General features: G+C 48.8%; 1 protein-coding gene across 2 annotated transcripts in view; it reads left to right on the top strand.

The window, feature by feature from the left end:
- The first annotated feature begins 3,575 nt into the window (after positions 1 to 3,575).
- B4galnt2 (beta-1,4-N-acetyl-galactosaminyltransferase 2 (SID blood group)) overlaps positions 3,576 to 20,296 on the top strand; it is a 46,790-nt gene continuing 30,069 nt past the window's right edge. The window contains exon 1 of one of the 2 annotated variants that reach the window (XM_075942259.1): positions 3,576 to 3,621. In XM_075942259.1, the coding sequence (XP_075798374.1) occupies positions 3,608 to 3,621 (14 nt within the window). In that variant the 5' untranslated portion in view covers positions 3,576 to 3,607. Of the gene's footprint in view, positions 3,674 to 20,296 lie in introns of both variants that reach the window. The other variant, XM_075942260.1, reaches the window with a different exon arrangement.

Here is a 20,296-nt window from a genome sequence, read left to right on the forward strand (position 1 = left end):
TAGAAGGAGGTGAGTTAGCTCCAAGGAGGAGCTGAGAACCTGTGGGAAGTACAACAGGTCTTGGGGTGGTGTGGGGTCGTATGGAGAGAGAAGGGTTGTAACACCCGATTCTGTGTTACCCTCTCAGTACAGTTCGTGCGCCACTGTACCGTATGCGAGTCAGGCAAGGGCCTGGAGATTGAAAGAACACACAAGAGACCTGGGTCATTCGAAAGGAGATCAGCCTTTATTCAACCCTGGGGAAATCCTTATATACCTAGCTGCTACACAAGGAATTCCCCCAGGCAGGTGGGAAATTGCCACACCCAAGATCGAGTTAAGTGCGGCGAACTTCTCGACCAGCGAGAAAGAACAACCACCACACGAGGATTCTTCTCAGAACACGCTTTACTGGAGTGCCCTTGGTTGAAGGAGAGCAGGAAGCGAGGGGCAGGGGACGAGGGGCAGGGGACGAGGGGCAGGAAACGAGAGAGAGAGAGAGAGAGAGAGAGAGAGAGAGAGAGAGAGAGAGAGAGAGACCCAAGAGCACTAAAGCAGCTGCTTATATAGGGAATTGGCACACGGGTTGCCCTGTAATTGGCTGCCACCATCAGCTGACACCAGACTGCATCAGGATAGGCCCAAGGACCCTTATCCACTGCGCATGCGGGAAGCGGGGGACACGCAGCTCCCAAAGGCAGAGCCAAATATGGAGTTGTTTATTTCCAATAAGACAGGATGTCGATACCATCTTGTAATGGCGATTCTGTCCGGCTCACTACAGTAAAGGATGCCCTACAGCCAATCACCAGGCAGGGCAGAGGGAGCACAGGAACACACAGAATGTTTTAGTTGGCTGACCAGAAACTGTCCTCAAGATGAACCCCAGGAGCACGGGTAGACCCAGGCCCTAGAAAGGATAAATGTCCTGGTGACAAGAATTTCAATCCTCAAGCAGGTTGAAAAACTTGCCAGAGAGAAATGTCCCAAATCACAGAGGAGAGGTGTCCTTTTCTACACAGTGCGGAACCTGGAGGGGAAGGGACCAACCCTAACACACCTGTGTGGCTTTCATAGCGATAGCAGGCTCCCGCAGCCAGCAAGCCCACAGAGAGACAAAGCAGGCAGCTAGAGGCTGACACTCACCCAGGAGATGAGAGAGAGAGAACTGGTGAAGGCAGTGACAGCACCTGTCCACATCCTGGGTTCCAGAAGGTTGTAGCAGGCTCCCAGAGCCTGGCATCACTGTGGAGAAGCATAGCAGGTCAAGGCAAGAAGCCGCTGAAGAGGCAAACTCTAGAATTCGGAGTCAAATCTGGAGGATGACAGAAGCCAGCAGAAACAAAGGATCCAATATATACCTTTGGAGAGACGAATCAGCAGCAGGTTCGGCTAGGAGGCAGGGGCCTCTTGACAAGGGCTTTATTTATGTCAACCCGGAAGGTTTCAGCATCAGATATATAAAGTGAGGACGAGACCATTCCAAGGTATGGTTGAGAGGAAGGTTTTTATTGTAGCTTCGAGGGAGAGTACAGCCAGAGGCACTTGGAAGAGTCCAGAGCGCATGACAGATTAGTAAGTTAAACGTAGCCGTAGCCGGCAGACTGAACTTGGTTGGTGGGTGGGTGGGGGCGACCGAGAGAAAAGGAGCAAGAGAGGGGACTAAGAGAGAAAGACAAAAGAGAAATCAAGAGCCAAGTGCGTGCAGAGCTAAAAACGGCAGGGTTATAAGGGACTGAGAAAGTGAGGGACGGAATCCATGACTGGAGAAGTTTAGGATAGGGGGTGGGGTGAGAAAAGCTGAGAAGAACCACAGGTAGTTGTGAAACGAAGGAAGCCTGGGGACCAGCATGCACTTTGGCGTGCTAATAGGCACCGCAGAGAGTCACCTGTCAATACCCAGAAATAAATACCCACCATGAAAAGAGGGAAATAAAGAAGCAAAAACCAAACCAAAACAAACAAACAAGCAAACAAACAAAAAACCTATGGTGGACTTGAAATGAGGAAAAAAAAGATTTTGGTCGTTTTTTGAGTTATTTGTATATTCTATAGTAATCCTGTCAGGTGTACCGCTTGGCAAAAACTGCCCCCATTCTGTAGGCTGTATTTTGACCTGTAACTAAGAGAGAGCTTGAATTCTGGTTCTCCTGCCTCTACCATCCAAGTGCCAGGGTGTACTCCACCGTGGGCACCTGGTTTTGCTTACTTGAAATTTGAATGAAATTCATGCAGTAGCAATACAGAAGCATGCATGGGCAGCCCGTATTTGACAGCTCTGGCTTTCGTGGTCTAAGTTGACGACTGACCAGGTCTCCTCGAGTTTTGCATACTTAGGATTGTATTGTTTTTAACCTTACTTCCTTTTTGCGAGGCGGCACGGTATGAAATGCATACCGCCCGTTCACAGAGGGCCCGTGCGATCCTGTCTATCCTTTCTCAGCGAAACTAGTCGTAGGCATGCAATTTGGCTGGGTCAGAGCGAAAACAGTACAATCCCATTAGAGAAGGGCCCAAGGAAAACCACCCCCAACGGCTTCTAAAAGGGTTTCACAAATGCAAATGCGGAACAATTTCGTGAGAAATTCACTTAAAAAAAAAAAAACAACCAAGCACAAAGGCATCATGTGATCGGATTGGTCCTTGCAAGAGGGACTGGACTACCGCTGCCGCTTTGCTTTCCTTACTTTCCTGGGGTCTTAGGACGATTTGCGGTTGAGTGTTGGGGGGAAAGGTGGATGTAGGGCAAAGGCCGAATTAGGTAGGGCGAGCTGAAATTCGAACTGTGAAAAGGCAGGTAGGGGCGGAGGTGACCAGGAGATCTAGGAGTGGGCTACGAGACTTTCTCCGTAGGGTGGACAGAAATGCTTGATGAGCCGAGGAGGCAGCAAAAGAGGACTAATTTCGGGAGAAATGCGGGGGAGGAGGAGGGGGAGCGCGTTGGAACTCTCCAGCACCGCGCACGCAGGTTACAACCAAGCCGAGCAAGGATCCGCCCCGCAGCGGCGAGGATACCCTGGAGCTTCTGATGGGGGGGGGGGGGACACTGGGACTTGGCCCAACTTCACCTAGTTCTAGTCTATCCCCTGGAGTTTGGGGGAAATGCTGAATCCACGCAATTTCCCGAAGAAAGACCTACCCACCAAGGAGTTGTAGTGGTCTGGCTTGGGAGTAAGCAGAGGTGGCTTGCTTGAATTTTTAGCCCTGAACCTAAGGGACATAAAATACACCCAAAGTGAGTTGAGGTCCGGTTACTCTGCTTACAGTTTGGTTACCCTCACCTTGGCTCAATTTCTTCATCTACAGCAAGCCTCAAAACTGTCCTTGGGAGATACTGTAGTTTATAAAGAACTGAGCTTGCAACTCTTCTAGTAGGAAAGGCTGGGGTGGTAGTCGCTGCAAGGACCATCTAGTTCCCGGAGCATGAGACACTGTCGCCTCACAGTCACAATGGACCAACCCAAATAATGACAAAACTATTGGAGAGCAGCTGGGACGCAAGGCAAGGTCTTAGCACCTGGGCGGGGGCTGTGGGATGTGGGCGGGTACGGTCCTGCAGCTCTTTCCTCCAGCTTCTGTCGGGACCCGCCCTGGGCAGTCGGCAGAGAGGTGGCCGGAGAAATCGGCGATGACTTCCAGCTAGTGAGTGTCCCCGGCCCGAGGAACACGGGCGCGCAAGGCTGGGGAGGAACAGGTGCGGGTGGAGCCCTGGGAGTCCTCGCGTGGGCGGCAGCATCCCTCGCGCCGTGGGCGTGCAACCTCGGATGGAGACCCCCCTCCCCCCACCAGCCCCCTTTCTCGGCGGCTGCGCCCGCGCAAACGCGGAACCAGTTTTCTCGTGGGAAAATCCGACCTGGAGGTTGTTCCACAAGAACACGCCGCGGGCACGTCTGAGCGTGGGGTCGTGCCTTGGGGGTGCCGGCCGCACAGCTAGAAGCCCTGAAGCGCTGAGCAGAGACTAGGCGCCTACCTGATTGAGTTCCGGGATCCAGCGGTAGGATGAACGTTTATAAAGCCAAGCTCGGGAGCCTTGGGCCCCCGAGTCCTATACAGAGAGTTCCATAGCCGTCCTCGCAGACCCAACGGTTTCAGAATGTTGGGTCTGGGGTGCGGTGTTGAGCTGTACCTTAAAGAGTCTGTACCACTGCGCCGCACGCCCCCCTCAAGAGGCTGAAAGGTTGACTTAATAGTGAAGGCGGGAGAAAATGTACTTGGACGACGTGTTCGATTAATTTTTACAAAGTACATGGCAGGATGAGGTTGTGTCCTGGCGGTGGTGGCGCAGGCTTTTAATTCCAACACTTGGGAGATAGAAGGAAGCGGGTGTTTGTAAATTCGAGCTTAGACTGATTTACAGAATGAGTTTCAGGACAGCCAGGAATGCGCAGAGAAACCCTGTCTCAAGAAAAAGAAAACAACAACAAATGTGACTTAGAAATGAATGTTGTGCGTTGTTTTCACACACACACACACACACACACACACACACACACCCCAAAGGTTATTTTCTCTGTATTTTTTTTTCCAAACACAAAGTCAGTTAAGGGAGATGTAGCTCAGTTGACGAGTGCTTGCCTGACACTCCAGAAGCCTTGGGCGCAATCCCAACTACTTGAAAAGCAGAGGCCCACAATTTTGAGGCTAGATGGAGGGTCTGTGTAGTGGTATGGTGCTTTCCTGCTATGCACCAGTACTGGGGATCATTTCTTTTGTTTTCTTTCTTTCTTTTTTTTTTTTAAAGATTTATTTATTTATTATGTATGCAGTGTTCTGCCCTAAGAGGGCACCAGATCTCATTACAGATGGTTGTGAGCCACCGTGTGGTTGCTGGGAATTGAACTCAGGACCTCTGAAAAAGCAGCCAGTGCTCTTCACCTCTGAGCCATCCTTTTTAAAGCACATGCTTGTTCCACAAAGGATGCAGGGAGTGAGGGGAGGAAGGCAGAGCTTTCGTGTATCCTTGCGCACTTCTAAGGACTTCAGGAACTCCAGGGTCCTTCAACATTCGCCCTAACTTCCTGCCTGAGGGAAGAAGCAGAGATGCCAAGGCTCCTTCCACAAGATCAGTCAACAGGAACCATGTCAGTGGATTTGAGGTTGGCACATTTTGGCGAACTTCGTTTTTCTTTCACTTATGAAAAGCTAGAATTTTTGCCTCTTAGCTCTACAATATTAATCCATGCTGTTTGCTGTTTCTCTGTTTCTACTGCTTGATGCTGGCCAGCGTGGTCCTGGGGAAATCAGCATCTCTTCTAGCCTCTGAAATGGGATAGTTCCCCTCAACACACCCTACCAACTCAGGGAGCGATTACTGTCCCATAAACCACACTGAATGTGTGTTAACTTATACATTCATTTCCAAAGCCAGTATGATTATGCCCATCTGTAGCAATTCCAGCAGCTCACGGGCATTTTTCTTTTTTGCTACATTATGAGTTTGAGGCCAGCATGGGCTACATGAGACCCTGTCTCCAAAGGGGGTTAAAAGTCCAGTTCATTCTATACCCTAAGGAGCATTTAGGAGTGAGCTCCAGGATTATATTTCTCTGTAAGCGGACAGAAAAGCCTGATGCCCAGGGGAGGATAAAGGACACCAACGTGGGGCGTCACTGTTCCCCCATGCAGCATACATTAGGGGCGCATCAGCTGTGCCCTCCCATCTCTCAGCAGTGTTCCTAACAAGGTCTGGGAAGAGTGAACTACTGACATCTCCACTTTACAGCTGGGGAAACGAGGGAGAAAGCTGTCCAAGGGCCATGCTGGCAGGAGCTGACTGGAGTTTAGCTCAATCCAATGGATTTTGAGTATTTGGGACATTTATTCATTTGACAAATTGTCGGAAGCTGGAGAGTTAATTCAGTTGTTAAAAACACACAATGCTCTTGCCGAGGCCCTGTGTTGATTCCCAGCACTAATGTCTAGCAGGCCCTAAGGGTAAGCCTTGCAGCTCGGATGGGAACTTATTCTGGCAGTCGGGAGCCAAGGAATATCGCATAGAAGCTCACAGCCCTGCTCCAGGGAGAGGTTTCCCAATGTAACAGCTCTGCTCTGGTAGGGGAGGGTTTCCCCAGCGAAGTTTTTACAGTTCTGCTCTGCCCCCCTCCCCCCCCCCCAGCGAAGTAAGAAGGTCTCACCTAACCCTCATTCAAGAGGCTTATTGGGAGGGAAGAATCCAGGAGAGCGGCTGCCTCTGCCAGGGTGGGGAAGGCAGCAGCCAGTGGAACAGGTGCAGGGCTTATATAGGGCTTCTCAGGGGCAGAGTTTTTCCAGGGAAAAGGTTTTGAGGGTGGGAATTGGTCAGATTTTAGTCTCGTGAACTCAGATTGGCTAGATCTCACGGTCAGGGATTGGTTGGTTTTCTGCTCAGGAATTGGTTGGTTTTCTGCTTAGTTGGTCAGGGGCAGATTTGGCTCTGGTTTTAGGGCCAAAGTATGTTTCTTTCACTGGCCCTTTTAAACTTTTTGACCCTAATTTCGGGACCAGGGCATATTTCTTCCACTTCTATGGCCAACATGTGTTTCTTTGGCACTGGTTTCAGGCAGGGTCAGGGTGTGTTTCTTTGGTTCTGGGTTCAGGGCTAAAATATTTCTTTCACTGGCTTGGATTTCAGAGCCAGGGTGGGTTTCTTTCCCTGGCTCTGGTTTCAGGGCCAGGGTGGGTTTCTTTTTTTTTAAATCTTTTTTTATGGTTTATTTAACTTTATTTTATGTGCATTGGTGTGAAGGTGTCAGATCCCCTGGAACTGGATTTTCAGACAGTTGTGAGCTGCCATGTGGGTGCTGGGAATTGAACCTGGGTCCTCGGGAAGAGCAGTCAGTGCTCTTAACCACTGAGCCATCTCTCCAGCCCCAGGGTGGGTTTCTTTGGCTGGCCCTTTTACCCTACACTAAGCATTTGTGACTTTAGCTCTAAAAGGTCTGAAACCTACACAATTGCACACACACACACACACACACGCACACTTACTTAAAAAAAAAACCTTAAAACTTATCCAGACGTTCTCTCTCTCTCTCTCTCTCTCTCTCTCTCTCTCTCTCTCTCTCTCTCTCTCTCTTCAAGACAGGGTTTCTCTGTAGCTTTGTAGCCTGTCCTGGAACTCTTGTAGCCCAGGCTGGTCTCGAACTTGTGCATGTCTGAGGATGGCTTTTGTCTGCAGGGCATGCACAAAGGGGCATCTTCCTTCTACCTTGTTGGTTGTGTGGGGTCAAATTCATGTCATCAGGGTAGCAAGCACCTTTAAATGTGGACCTGCTTAACCATCCCGCCAGCTCCCCCCCCCACTTTGCTGCCTGCCTTCCTTCCTTTCTAATTCTGAGATGCAGTTTCATGTAGCCCAGGTTGGCTTTGAACTCACTATGTAGCCAAAGATGACCTGAATGCTGGATCCTCCCACCTCTGTAGAACTAGGATTTAAAGCATGTACCACTGTGGCCAGTTTATGCTGGCTGATTATTATTTGTTTATCAAGACAGGGTTTCTCTGTGCGTCCCTGGCTGTCCTGGAACTCATCACTTTGTAGACCAGTCTGGCCACAAACTCAGAGATTTGCCTGCCTCTGTCACCCGAGTGCTGGGATTAAAGGCGTGCACTTCCTCCACTACCCTGGCTGCATTCAGCTTTTTATGTGGGTTCTGGGGTCAAACTCAGGTCACCAGGTTTTACCAGCTGTGCCTTCTTACTAGTTTTTCTTTCATTTTAGAGCAGCCAAAAAGTTAGACTTTCTGAAGATTTTCAAAGTGTGTGAGATGTGTGTGCAGTAAAGGGTTAACTGAAGGCCAGGGATGTAGCTCAGTGGTAGAGTCAGTGTCCAGTTTGCACGAGGGCCTGAGGTCATGCTTTATAGTACCAAGGGTGGGGGGACTTGGTGAGCTAAGATGTTTGATTCAGACTTAATATTACACTTCCCAGGAAGTTTTTGGTGGTGTTGGGTATTGACCCCCATTGACCCCCAGCCCTTTAGGAATATTCAGTGTATGCTCTACTACTGAGCCACAGCTTCACCCCACAACTAAAACAAAGCCCAAACCAAAAACCCAAGAAACACACACACCATATTATACTTGGCAGTTGGCTCTGTTTTGACATTTTAAGTTTTTGTTTGCTTGTTGTTGCTATTTGCTTTTTCGAGACAGGGTTTCTCTGTGTAGCCCTGGCCGTCCTGGAACTCACTCTGTAGACCAGGCTGGCCTCGAAATCTGAGATCTGCCTGTGTCTTCCTGAGGTTAAAGGCGTGCGGCAGTAGCACCTTTTGTTTGTTGTTTGAGACACAGTTTATGTAACTCTGGGAGTTCAAACTCGCTTTGTAGCCCAGGCTGGCCTGGTCCTTCTGCCTCATGGTATTTTCAGTCTTAAGCATCGGTTAAAACCTTAGGTTTCATCTTCAGAAATCATTGCTGTTTCACATCTGCTTGTAGGGAAGTAGCCACACCAGGGAAGAGGTTTCACAAGTTCCTGAGCGACACTGGCTTTTACCTAACAACCAGAATCCTACAGTCCAGGCTGAGCTCATCTCTAGATAGATGGGCAGCCTGAGACCTAACACTGAACATCCCAGTTACCCAGCTGTGAGTTCTTCCAATGAAATGCCACATCAAGGGAAGTTTTCAAAGCTACGGTGCTCACCTGAAGCTCCTGAATGTCATTAAAATACAGAAGTAAGCAACGGCACAGAAAAGCCTCTTGGTGCAAAAATTAAAAATCCCCCAAATTAAATGCAACAAAAGGGCCTGTGGAATGGCTCCATGATCTAAGGCGCTTGCACTGTAAGCCTGGCAGACCTAGGTTTGATCCCAGGAACCACAGAAAGGTGTAGAGAGAGAACCAACTGCATAAACTGTCCTCTGATCTACGCACTTGCCTGGTGTGTATGCCCCACCCCATCACGCCACTGAGCCTGTGCATACACACAGACACACATAAGCACACACACACACACACACCAAGCCAGGCGTGGTGGCACACTTCTTTAATCCCAACATTCAGAAGGCAGAGACAGGAAGATCTCTGTGAGTCTAAGGTTAGCCTGGGCTATGTAGAGAGTTTTAGGACAGCCAGAGCAACATAGGGGACCCTGTCTCAAACAAAAAAATGACAGAACATTCAAAGCAGCAACAACAAATCCCTGTTGTTTACTTGGGGTATATACTGTTGCTTGACAAATTGTGAACTAAAGCCAAGACTGTTTAAAGATACTTAACAAATTCACCAAACTTGTCAGAGCTGGGGGGCGAGTTGAATTCCAGTGTCACAATCAATATAATCCATCAACCAATCAATCATAAACCTAGATGTTCTCAGAACATTTATTTATTTTTCTATGTAGCCTAGGCTGGCCCGGAATTTGCTTCCTATCCTTGGCTAGCCTCAAACTCTCCTTCCTCGGCCTCTTGAGTTCTGGGATTACAGGTATGCCCTGACACACTCGGATTTAAACATATTTTAATGAAAACATTCACTGTAATTAGTCTAAGGCTTGAGTAAGGCTCCAGTATCCACTTCCTAGCTGATTCCTGTGCCCTTTGGCTAGAGGTTGTAGATCCTCTTCGGGTGGGACTCTGCCAGCTCCCCATATGGAAGAGTGAAGTTAATTATAGATAAAAGGGAGAGCATGGCCAGAGGCAGAGACATTTGGGAGAATCCAGAGTGACCATGACCAGACTAAGTAAGCCATGTGAGGGAAGGAGTGTAGGTGGTTTTCCTGTCCCAGCCACCTGCTCCCAAATAACTGACTCAGAGATTTAATATAAATTATAAATGCACTGCCAATAGCTCAGGCTTATTACTAACTAGCTCTTACAGTTTAACCCATTTCTATTAATCTGTGTGATGCCCCGAGGCTTGTGACTTTTACCTCTATCCCATTTTGCGTGTCCAACTCGTTCTCTGCCTGGCTAGCAACTCCTCTGACTCTGCCCTTCCTCATCCCATCATCCCCAGTTTGCCTTTCCCCCTTAACTTTATCCTGTTCAACTATTGGCCAGTCAGCTTGTTTATTAAACCAACCATAGCAACATATATTCACACGTATCTGTAACCTTTTCTGTCTGCATGAGCAAAAACTCAAAACCTGTCATGTCGCATGCTGTCAGAGCTTGCATTGGCAGCTTAAGCCTGAAGGCACCAGCTGGGGGATGCCTCTCTGTACTGCTGCTTATGTGAGAGACTGCAGCAACCCACTATGCAGCTTAGCTCATGGTGTACTGGCAGCTGCCAGGAGATGTGTCTCTGTACCATGACCAGCATGAGAGACACGAGACTAGGAAGCTGAGTTTAACTCCGTTTTTATGTATTTAGAACCTTTTTAAAAGCTTCTTCAGGTCATATGTGGATCTATGGCAGATGACGGGTGCCATTTGTAGGTGGAGTTTTCCTGTCCCAACTACTGCTTCCCAAATAACTGACTAGGAGACTTAATATAAATGATAGATGCTTGGCCAATAGCTCAGGCTTGTTATTAACTAGCTCTTACAACTTAACTCATTACTATTAATCTCTGTGCTGCCCCGAGGCTTGTGGCTTTTACCTCTATCCCATTTTGTATGTCCAACTTGTTCTCAGTTTGACTTTTCTGCTTAACTTTTTCCTGTTCAGCTATTGGCCAGTCAGCTTTTTTATTAAACCAATCACAGCGATATGTATGTATATATATATATATATGTATATATATGTGTATATATATATATATATATATATATATACACTGTGTACAAAAGGATTATTCCATAGCATAGCACAGTGGAGAGAGGAGGGGAGGGAAGAAAGGAACCAGACCAAGAGACCAGGAGGGTAAGGGGTAGATGAAAGAGTAACCAAAATGGTTGGATTTGTGTGTCTGTCTGTCTCTGAGTGTGTGTAAAAGAGAGAGAAAGACTGTAGAGATTCTTATTATGTAAAACAATCTGTGAGGATAAGCAATATGTGCTTATTAATTTCACTTTAAGTCTTTGAACTTAGATCCCCATAAAAGAGTCTCGGGTGACCACTTTCTCTTTCGTCCCTTTGTCTCATCTCAGAAGTAACCTGACTGTGAAGTGATAGTTGCCCCCCACCGCACCCTGGGGATCTGACGTGACCCGGGAGGACAGACGTCAGAAAGCTGTCTCTGTCTTATTGGTTGCACTTTAGTGTACTCAGAGACAGACAGACAGACACACACAGAGAACAAATGGGTTCTTCAGGATTCAGAAATATAAGGAGGGAGAAAGAGCTAACCCAAGTATGCAGGGTCTTTTGGGAGCAACTGGAGAGAGAAAAAAGAAAAATCTCATCACCCTGTGTTTGAGCTCAAAGACCAGCAATGCCCATGGCCTTTCCCTGGGTAAAGATGCTTAGGTCTGTTATAAACTTATACATGCAGATGCGGGTTTGTACTTGTAAGTTCATGTATACACACATGTTATTTATATATACATGTTATTTATTAAAATTGATGTTTCCATCTGAAAAAAATGGTTGGATTATATAGGGAAGGGCATCCTAGCCCCTGGACTGTAGAAATTTATGGTAGGAAGTGGAGCATGCCCTCCTGGAGGGCCATGCAACAGGTAGGGACTAAGGGATCCTGGGAGACCTGGATTCCAGCGTCTGCTTTGATATGTTAAGCAGGCATTTCAGTCTCTGGTTTGAGGTCTAAGGACTTCCTCCTCAGAGCAAATCATCCGAGACTGCCACCAAGACCAAAACCTCCGTGACTTTTACTACCTAATTGTAGAAATTGCAAAGGTTATGTGCGTGTTTGCTGATGAGAAAAGCCAAAGTGAGAAAGGACTACACAAAACTGTGGCTAACTCGAGGCGCAGACCAGCAGGAGCTACTTTGACCACCTGTTACCACAGTGAGCGGAGGAGTTAGCTTGTCTTTGATGCAACCACTTGATAACCACATCCTGGTTCCTGGAAGAACCATAAGCAGACTGCTGACCTTGATGACTGGCTGTTCCTGCCTTTAAAACCCTTTTCTGAGCCCCAAACAACTGGACAAGGGCAACCAAGTCTTGGGAATCTTCATCCCAAGCAGCTCCGATCCTGATCCAAATCCCAGATCCTTTGCATGCAGGTCAGGATCCTCTCATGTCTGTTTCTGTCTCTTTCCCTTGCTGTGCAATAGGCTTCTTTCACTTCCACATCCACCTGTTGTCTGTGAACTAGTGTGAGACATGACCCAGTGCTGACCTCTGGCGTTAGGAGTGCTGGTGACTTGATTACTTTACACCAATGCCAAGTCCACCTGAGTCTACTAACCAGACGCCCTTGAGCTCCAGGTAAACGCTCCTTTCTCCATAGGATGTAAGATTTTTTTCCTCCCTACAAGGCAAATCTTTTTTAAAAAAGATTTATTTATTTATTATGTATACAGTGTTCTGCAGGCCAGAAGAGGACACCAGATCTTATTACAGATGGTTGTGAGCCACCATGTGGTTGCTGGGAATTGAACTCAGGACCTCTGGAACAGTAGGCAGTGCTCTTAACCGCTGAGCCATCTCTCCAGTCCAGGATGTAATTTTTTTTTTATCTATTAGTTGTGTGTTTGAGTGTGTGTGCATGTGTACACAGGCCTGCAAGCTCCAGGGTGTGCACACACCATCTTGGGATAGCTTTCCACCTGGTTTTTGAGACAGGGCATCTCCTGTTTCTGTTGCTGCACAGAATACTCCAGGTCAGTTGTGTAATGGTTTAAGTAAAACACTGCAGGTCCCTGAATGGTGGCAGGCAGTGGGCAGCGGGTCCCAAGATCATGGCAGGCCACGAAGGCAGCTGGATCCCAGGCAGGAAGCCGTGTGGCAGGTGATAGGCATGCCATGCAGAGTGAAGTTGAATATTTATTTAGTGGGTTATGGAAAGGAAGAGGAGAGGGGGGAAGAACAGAGAGAGAGAAACAGAAGGGGGAAGGGGTGAAGTGGGGAGAAGGAAGAGACAGAAGCTGCCTCTGAGAGACAGAGAAAGAGAGAGAGAGAGAGAGAAAGAGAGAGAGAGAGAGAGAGAGAGAGAGAGAGGGATACCACTGGAAGCTGATCAGCTTGCCTCAGTGGGGGAGGTACTGGGCTTGTCTTGTCTCTTAAAGGGACAGCACAGACTGTTACAAGTTGACCCTTGTACCTTCTACTGAATCCCCTGTCTCCACTTCCCATCTTGCTTTAGAAGCCCTGGAGTTAGAGATGTGAGCCGTGACACGTGACTTTTTATGTGGGTTACAGGGTTGAACACAAGTCGTCCGGCTTGCAGAGCAAACATTCCTACTTGGGACCCCATAGAATTTGTTTTCAAAGTAGAGATGAAACTTATTAGGGAAACATCCTAACACAGATTTAAGCACACAGTGAAAATGGGGGCTTGTTTGTTTGTTTTTACAGTTTATTCTGTGCTGCATCTAATTCCACATTGTAAGTTCTCATTCTTTGAGGGCTTCTTTTCCTCCTGTCGGAGACTAGCCTCTACAAAAATACCCTTTTCCAGGGTAAGGGCGTAGGGATTTATAAATATAGAAAAGAATATTAAGACACAAGTGAAAATAATAAAACTGAGAAACATAGGATAATATTGGGAGGGAGTTCCAGTGAGTACTGAATATTCTCCCGTGTTTAGTTTACAACTGCTTAAAATACCCCTGACCCCAAACCGTAGGAGTAAGACAAAAGACTGCATTACCGTGAAGAGACCAATTGAAGGTCACAGGCTTCATTCATAGTTAAACATTCTGTTGCTACAGCAAAAAACGAGCAGAGGCAGGCGGATCTCTGTGAGTTTGAGACCAGCCTGGTCTACAAGAGCTAGTTTCAGGACAGGCTCCAAAACCACAGAGAAACCCTGTCTCGAAAAACCAAAAAAAAAAAAACAAAACCAAAAACAAAAAACGAGTCACTCTGTACACAAACCACTCCCTGGGTGGAACCCTAACTCATTTTTATAGAGGGACCCAGAACTTAGTTGGATCCTTACATTTTTGTCTGAGGTAGGAACAGCTCTATTCCTGGAGCACAAAGGCTGGCAATTAGCCACACTTGTTGACAATAACCTTGAGCAAGCAGAACTTTACTGCCTAGGGGCCTTTGTTTGAAGCACAACAACCTTGAAGGAATTGGTGGAAAGTTCCAAACTCTCTGACCTTCCGGCTTTGGGCAGTGAGGTTCAACTTCACGAGGCAGGGAGCTCCTGTATGGGTCAGTCTGCCTCTGACTTTTGTCGGTAGGGAAGACAGCTTAACACAGCCTGTCCTAGGAATCTGTACCCGACCTTGAAGCTCAGCTGTGTTGTCTGTTTTCTTAAAGATTACTTTAGGCTTATGTGTATACATGCCTCCTGCATGCATGTTTGTGTGCCCCATGCACACCTGGTGGCAGTGGAGGCCAGAAGACTCCCCTGGAAATGTAGTTATAGACAGTTCTGGGCCATCAGATAGGTACTGGGAAATTAACATGGGTCCTCTATGAGAACAGGTGCTCCAACCCTCCAACCATGAGAACAGGTGCTCCAACCGTCCAACCACGAGAACAGGTGCTCCAAACCTCCAACCATGAAGACAGGTGCTCCAATCATGAGAACAGGTGCTCCAGCCATGAGAACAGGTGCTCCAACCCTCCAACCATGAGAACAGGTGCTCCAACCCTCCAACCATGAGGACAGGTGCTCCAACCCTCCAACCATGAGGACAGGTGCTCCAACCCTCCAACCATGAAGACAGGTGCTCCAATCATGAGAACAGGTGCTCCAGCCATGAGAACAGGTGCTCCAACCCTCCAACCATGAGGACAGGTGCTCCAACCCTCCAACCATGAGGACAGGTGCTCCAACCCTCCAACCATGAAGACAGGTGCTCCAACCCTCCAACCATGAGGACAGGTGCTCTAACCCTCCAACCATGAGAACAGGTGCTCTAACCCTCTAACCATGAGAACAGGTGCTCCAACCCTCCAACCATGAGAACAGGTGCTCCAACCATGAGAACAGGTGCTCCACCCTTCCAACCATGAGAACAGGTGCTCCAACCCTCCAACCATGAAGACAGGTGCTCCAATCATGAGAACAGGTGCTCCAGCCATGAGAACAGGTGCTCCAACCCTCCAACCATGAGGACAGGTGCTCCACCCTTCCAACCATGAGAACAGGTGCTCCAACCCTCCAACCATGAGAACAGGTGCTCCAGCCATGAGAACAGGTGCTCCACCCTTCCAACCATGAGAACAGGTGCTCCAACCCTCCAACCATGAGAACAGGTGCTCCAACCCTCCAACCATGAGAACAGGTGCTCCAACCCTTCCAACCATGAGAACAGGTGCTCCAACCCTCCAACCATGAAGACAGGTGCTCCAATCATGAGAACAGGTGCTCCAGCCATGAGAACAGGTGCTCCAACCCTCCAACCATGAGGACAGGTGCTCCAACCCTCCAACCATGAGGACAGGTGCTCCAACCCTCCAACCATGAAGACAGGTGCTCCAACCCTCCAACCATGAGGACAGGTGCTCTAACCCTCCAACCATGAGAACAGGTGCTCTAACCCTCTAACCATGAGAACAGGTGCTCCAACCCTCCAACCATGAGAACAGGTGCTCCAACCATGAGAACAGGTGCTCCACCCTTCCAACCATGAGAACAGGTGCTCCAACCCTCCAACCATGAAGACAGGTGCTCCAATCATGAGAACAGGTGCTCCAGCCATGAGAACAGGTGCTCCAACCCTCCAACCATGAGGACAGGTGCTCCACCCTTCCAACCATGAGAACAGGTGCTCCAACCCTCCAACCATGAGAACAGGTGCTCCAACCATGAGAACAGGTGCTCCAGCCATGAGAACAGGTGCTCCACCCTTCCAACCATGAGAACAGGTGCTCCAACCCTCCAACCATGAGAACAGGTGCTCCAACCCTTCCAACCATGAGAACAGGTGCTCCAACCCTCCAACCATGAAGACAGGTGCTCCAATCATGAGAACAGGTGCTCCAGCCATGAGAACAGGCGCTCCAACCCTCCAACCATGAGGACAGGTGCTCCACCCTTCCAACCATGAGAACAGGTGCTCCAACCCTCCAACCATGAGAACAGGTGCTCCAACCATGAGAACAGGTGCTCCAGCCATGAGAACAGGTGCTCCACCCTTCCAACCATGAGGACAGGTGCTCCAACCCTCCAACCATGAAGACAGGTGCTCCAACCCTCCAACCATGAAGACAGGTGCGCTAACCCTCCAACCATGAGGACAGGTGCTCCAATCCTCCAACCATGAGGACAGGTGCTCTAACCCTCCAACCATGAGGACAGGTGCTCTAACCCTCCAACCATGAGAACAGGTGCTCCAACCCTCCAACCATGAGGACAGGTGCTCTAACCCTCCAACCATGAGGACAGGTGCTCCAACCCTCCAACCATGAGGACAGGTGCTCTAACCCTCCAACCATGAGGACAGGTGCTCTAACCCTCCAACCATGAGAACAGGTGCTCCAAACCTCCAACCATGAGAACAGGTGCTCCAACCATGAGAACAGGTGCTCCAGCCATGAGAACAGGTGCTCCACCCTTCCAACCATGAGGACAGGTGCTCCAACCCTCCAACCATGAAGACAGGTGCTCCAACCCTCCAACCATGAAGACAGGTGCGCTAACCCTCCAACCATGAGGACAGGTGCTCCAACCCTCCAACCATGAAGACAGGTGCTCCAACCCTCCAACCATGAGGACAGGTGCTCTAACCCTCCAACCATGAGGACAGGTGCTTTAACCCTCCAACCATGAGAACAAGTGCTCCAACCCTCCAACCATGAGGACAGGTGCTCTAACCCTCCAACCATGAGGACAGGTGCTCTAACCCTCCAACCATGAGGACAGGTGCTCCAACCCTCCAACCATGAGGTCGTCTTAACAGCCGTTAGGTTCTTTTTTTTTTAATTTTTAAAAATTATTTTAAAATTTGTGTGCTGCCCCGGCCTGCAGGTAAGTCAACGGAGACCCCAGAGGCGGGGTGAGAATGGGATGGGACAAGACACACAAGAGATGGAGACATGGCAGGATTCTGATCAAGTCTTGTTTATTCAAGGGAATAATCCAGGTAAATAGAGGGTAAGGGAAGGGAGGAAGTTCTCCTTGTGTACATGGGTAACTAAACAACTTGCTCAGCAACCTAACTATGGTCTAATGGACAGGTGGAAAGTCCATAAATATATCATGCAGAATGTTCAGAACACAGGAACAATGGAGCAATAACTCCTTGCAGAGTTAGTATTTGACAGATCAGAACAGCAGAAGCCAAGTGCAACAGAGTGGGTGAAACTGATCTAGGGAGCAATAAGTCTCCCACAGTGTGTGTGTGTATGTGTGTGTATGTGTGTCTCTCTCTGTGCATGTCTGTGTGTATCTGTGTGTCTGTCTCTGTGTGTGTGTCTGTATGTATCTGTGTGTGCATGTGAGTACAGGCACCAGTAGAGCCCAGAGGAAACACTAGATTTTTTGGAGCTGGAGTTACAGGTGATTGATGCAGGGATATAAATTCAGGTCCTCTGCAAGGGCAGTCTGAGCGCTTGACCTCTGAACCAGCTCCTCCCACCCAATCTGAGTTCTTTTGTTTGTTTGTTTGGTTTTCAAGACAGGGTTTCTCTGTATAGTCCTGGCTGTCCTAGAACTCACAGAGATCCACCTGCCTCTGCCTCCCGAGTGCTGGGATTAAAGGTGTGCGCCACCACCGCCTAGCCTATCTGTTCTTAAGCATCTGCTGAAACCAGGGAACTTTTTGTGGGTTCTTAGTCTTGCTGACAAATGCATTTTAAAATCGACTCAGAAGGAAACTAAAGGCTGTTTTATTAGTGTTTGAGAGAAAGTCAACAGAGCAGGAAAGTTATAGATCTTAGTAGCTTCCAGGAAAAGAACAGTGGGCAGAAAGAAAGAAGCTTGTGTTTTGGGATGTAGGATCCAGGAGAGCAGGCATGTTCAGCAGTAGAGGTTTAGAGGAAGTCCAGGCATTGGCAGAAGAGCTTTTGGACATTTCCTTACCGTGTCTTTAAGGGAATCAACTTTTGGGAGGAGGGGAGTCTCTAGCCAGGTGGTTGACAGGCCTGGTTGTATTAACAATTAGGGAAAGGAACAATGGTGCCCAATGTTCTGATCTTTGCAGTAGATCAGAATGCCAGATCTCCAGCCAAGGTCCAAGATAGAATTCAGGTTTCATTCTTTTTACTGGGAGAAAGTAAGTTAATGGGGCTCAGTGGAGCCTTAATACCCAACCCCTTTAATTTGGTTGTTTAAATCCTAAAGAGGAGCCGGGCGGTGGTGGCTCAAGCCTTTAATCCCAGCACTCGGGAGGCAGAGGCAGGCGGATCTCTGTGAGTTCGAGGCCAGCCTGACTACTGAGCAAGTTCCAGGACAGGCTCCAAAGCTACAGAGAAACCCTGTCTCGAAAAACAAAACAAAAAACAAACAAACAAAAAATCCTAAGGAGGGGCAAAGCTGAAACTGAATCTTCCTATTCTAGGGTTGTCAGAGAAACAGGAGGTGGAGCCAAAGCTGATGATGAGAGAAGGGTTCATCTTCACTGGCCCCCAAGCCTGCCAATGCTTGTCCAACCCCCAACACTGCGGCAGAAATCATCACTCCTTTTGGACCCTATGTCTTCTGCAGCCGTTGGGCTGTCACGTGCACTACCCACGTTTCCATTTTAATGCCGGAGTGGCTGTCGTTTTCTGTGTCAGACTCTTGGTGGTTTTGTGGTTGTGCATACTTGTTTCCTTCTGGGACGATGTGAGCAAATGTCTCTTCACCCCACATAGCACACCAATACACACCAATGACAGACGGAAGTGTGATGCCGCCAAAGCCCAGCCAGCCAGACCAATGAGTGAGGGGCACTGACAGACAGACCAATGAGTGAGGGGCACTGACAGACAGACCAATGAGTGAGGGGCACTGACAGACAGACCAATGAGTGAGGGGCACTGACAGACAGACCAATGAGTGAGGGGCACTGACAGACAGACCAATGAGTGAGGGGCACTGACAGACAGACCAATGAGTGAGGGGCACTTAGAGACCAATGAGTGAGGGGCACTGACAGACAGACCAATGAGTGAGGGGCACTGACAGACAGACCAATGAGTGAGGGGCACTGACAGACAGACCAATGAGTGAGGGGCACTGACAGACAGACCAATGAGTGTGGGGCACTTAGAGACCAATGAGTGAGGGGCACTTAGAGACAGACCAATGAGTGAGGGGCACTGACAGACAGACCAATGAGTGAGGGGCACTTAGAGACCAATGAGTGAGGGGCACTGACAGACAGACCAATGAGTGAGGGGCACTTAGAGACCAATGAGTGAGGGGCACTGACAGACAGACCAATGAGTGAGGGGCACTTAGAGACCAATGAGTGAGGGGCACTGACAGACAGACCAATGAGTGAGGGGCACTTAGAGACCAATGAGTGAGGGGCACTTAGAGACCAATGAGTGAGGGGCACTTAGAGACCAATGAGTGAGGGGCACTTAGACCAATGAGTGAGGGGCACTTAGACCAATGAGTGTGGGGCACTTAGACCAATGAGTGTGGGGCACTTAGACCAATGAGTGAGGGGCACTTAGACCAATGAGTGAGGGGCACTTAGAGACCAATGAGTGAGGGGCACTTAGAGACCAATGAGTGAGGGGCACTTAGACCAATGAGTGAGGGGCACTGACAGACAAAGCAGGAAGGAGGGGTTACTTGAGGTGCATGGGGGATCACAGCTGCATCAGTACAAGGTTGCACCCTATTGTAGATGATGCCCGGATGGGAGCCGCACTGTGGAGCCCCATGGAGCCCCATTTCCATTCAGTCAGCTATCCTATGTGCTCTAGAATCTTCCAGGATCACACTTGCCACTGAGCGAGAGCAGGACGTAATGGCCGCCCTCCCAGCAGATGGGCCTGTGACCCTCCTTGGACCCCTTCTACCAGCCAAAGAACCTCTGCTCCAGAACACGTCCAGAGGAAGAGTGTCCTGACAGTGTCCTTGACGGTGGCACGAGTTTTACAGACAGGCACTCCAACTGGAGTAGCACGCCTTTAATACTGGCACTCTGGGAAGCAGAAGCAGGCCATTCTCTGTGAATCTGAGCTAGCCATGATACACATAGAGAGTCCCAGGCCAGCCAGGGCTCATAGGAAAACATTGTCTCAGAACAGAAAAGAAGTGGTGACTTTCTCTTTCTTTCCCCCTTTCTCCCCCCCCCCCTTTTAATTTTTGAGGTGTGTGTGTGTGTGTCTCACTAATTCTGCTCTGCTGGCCAGAAACTCAGAGATCTTTCTGCCTCTGCTTTGGGAGCGCTGGGATTAAATTCGCCATCACACCTGGACGGAGAA

Source organism: Microtus pennsylvanicus, chromosome 11 (assembly GCF_037038515.1).
Source record: "Microtus pennsylvanicus isolate mMicPen1 chromosome 11, mMicPen1.hap1, whole genome shotgun sequence".
Taxonomy (NCBI): Eukaryota; Metazoa; Chordata; class Mammalia; order Rodentia; family Cricetidae; genus Microtus; species Microtus pennsylvanicus.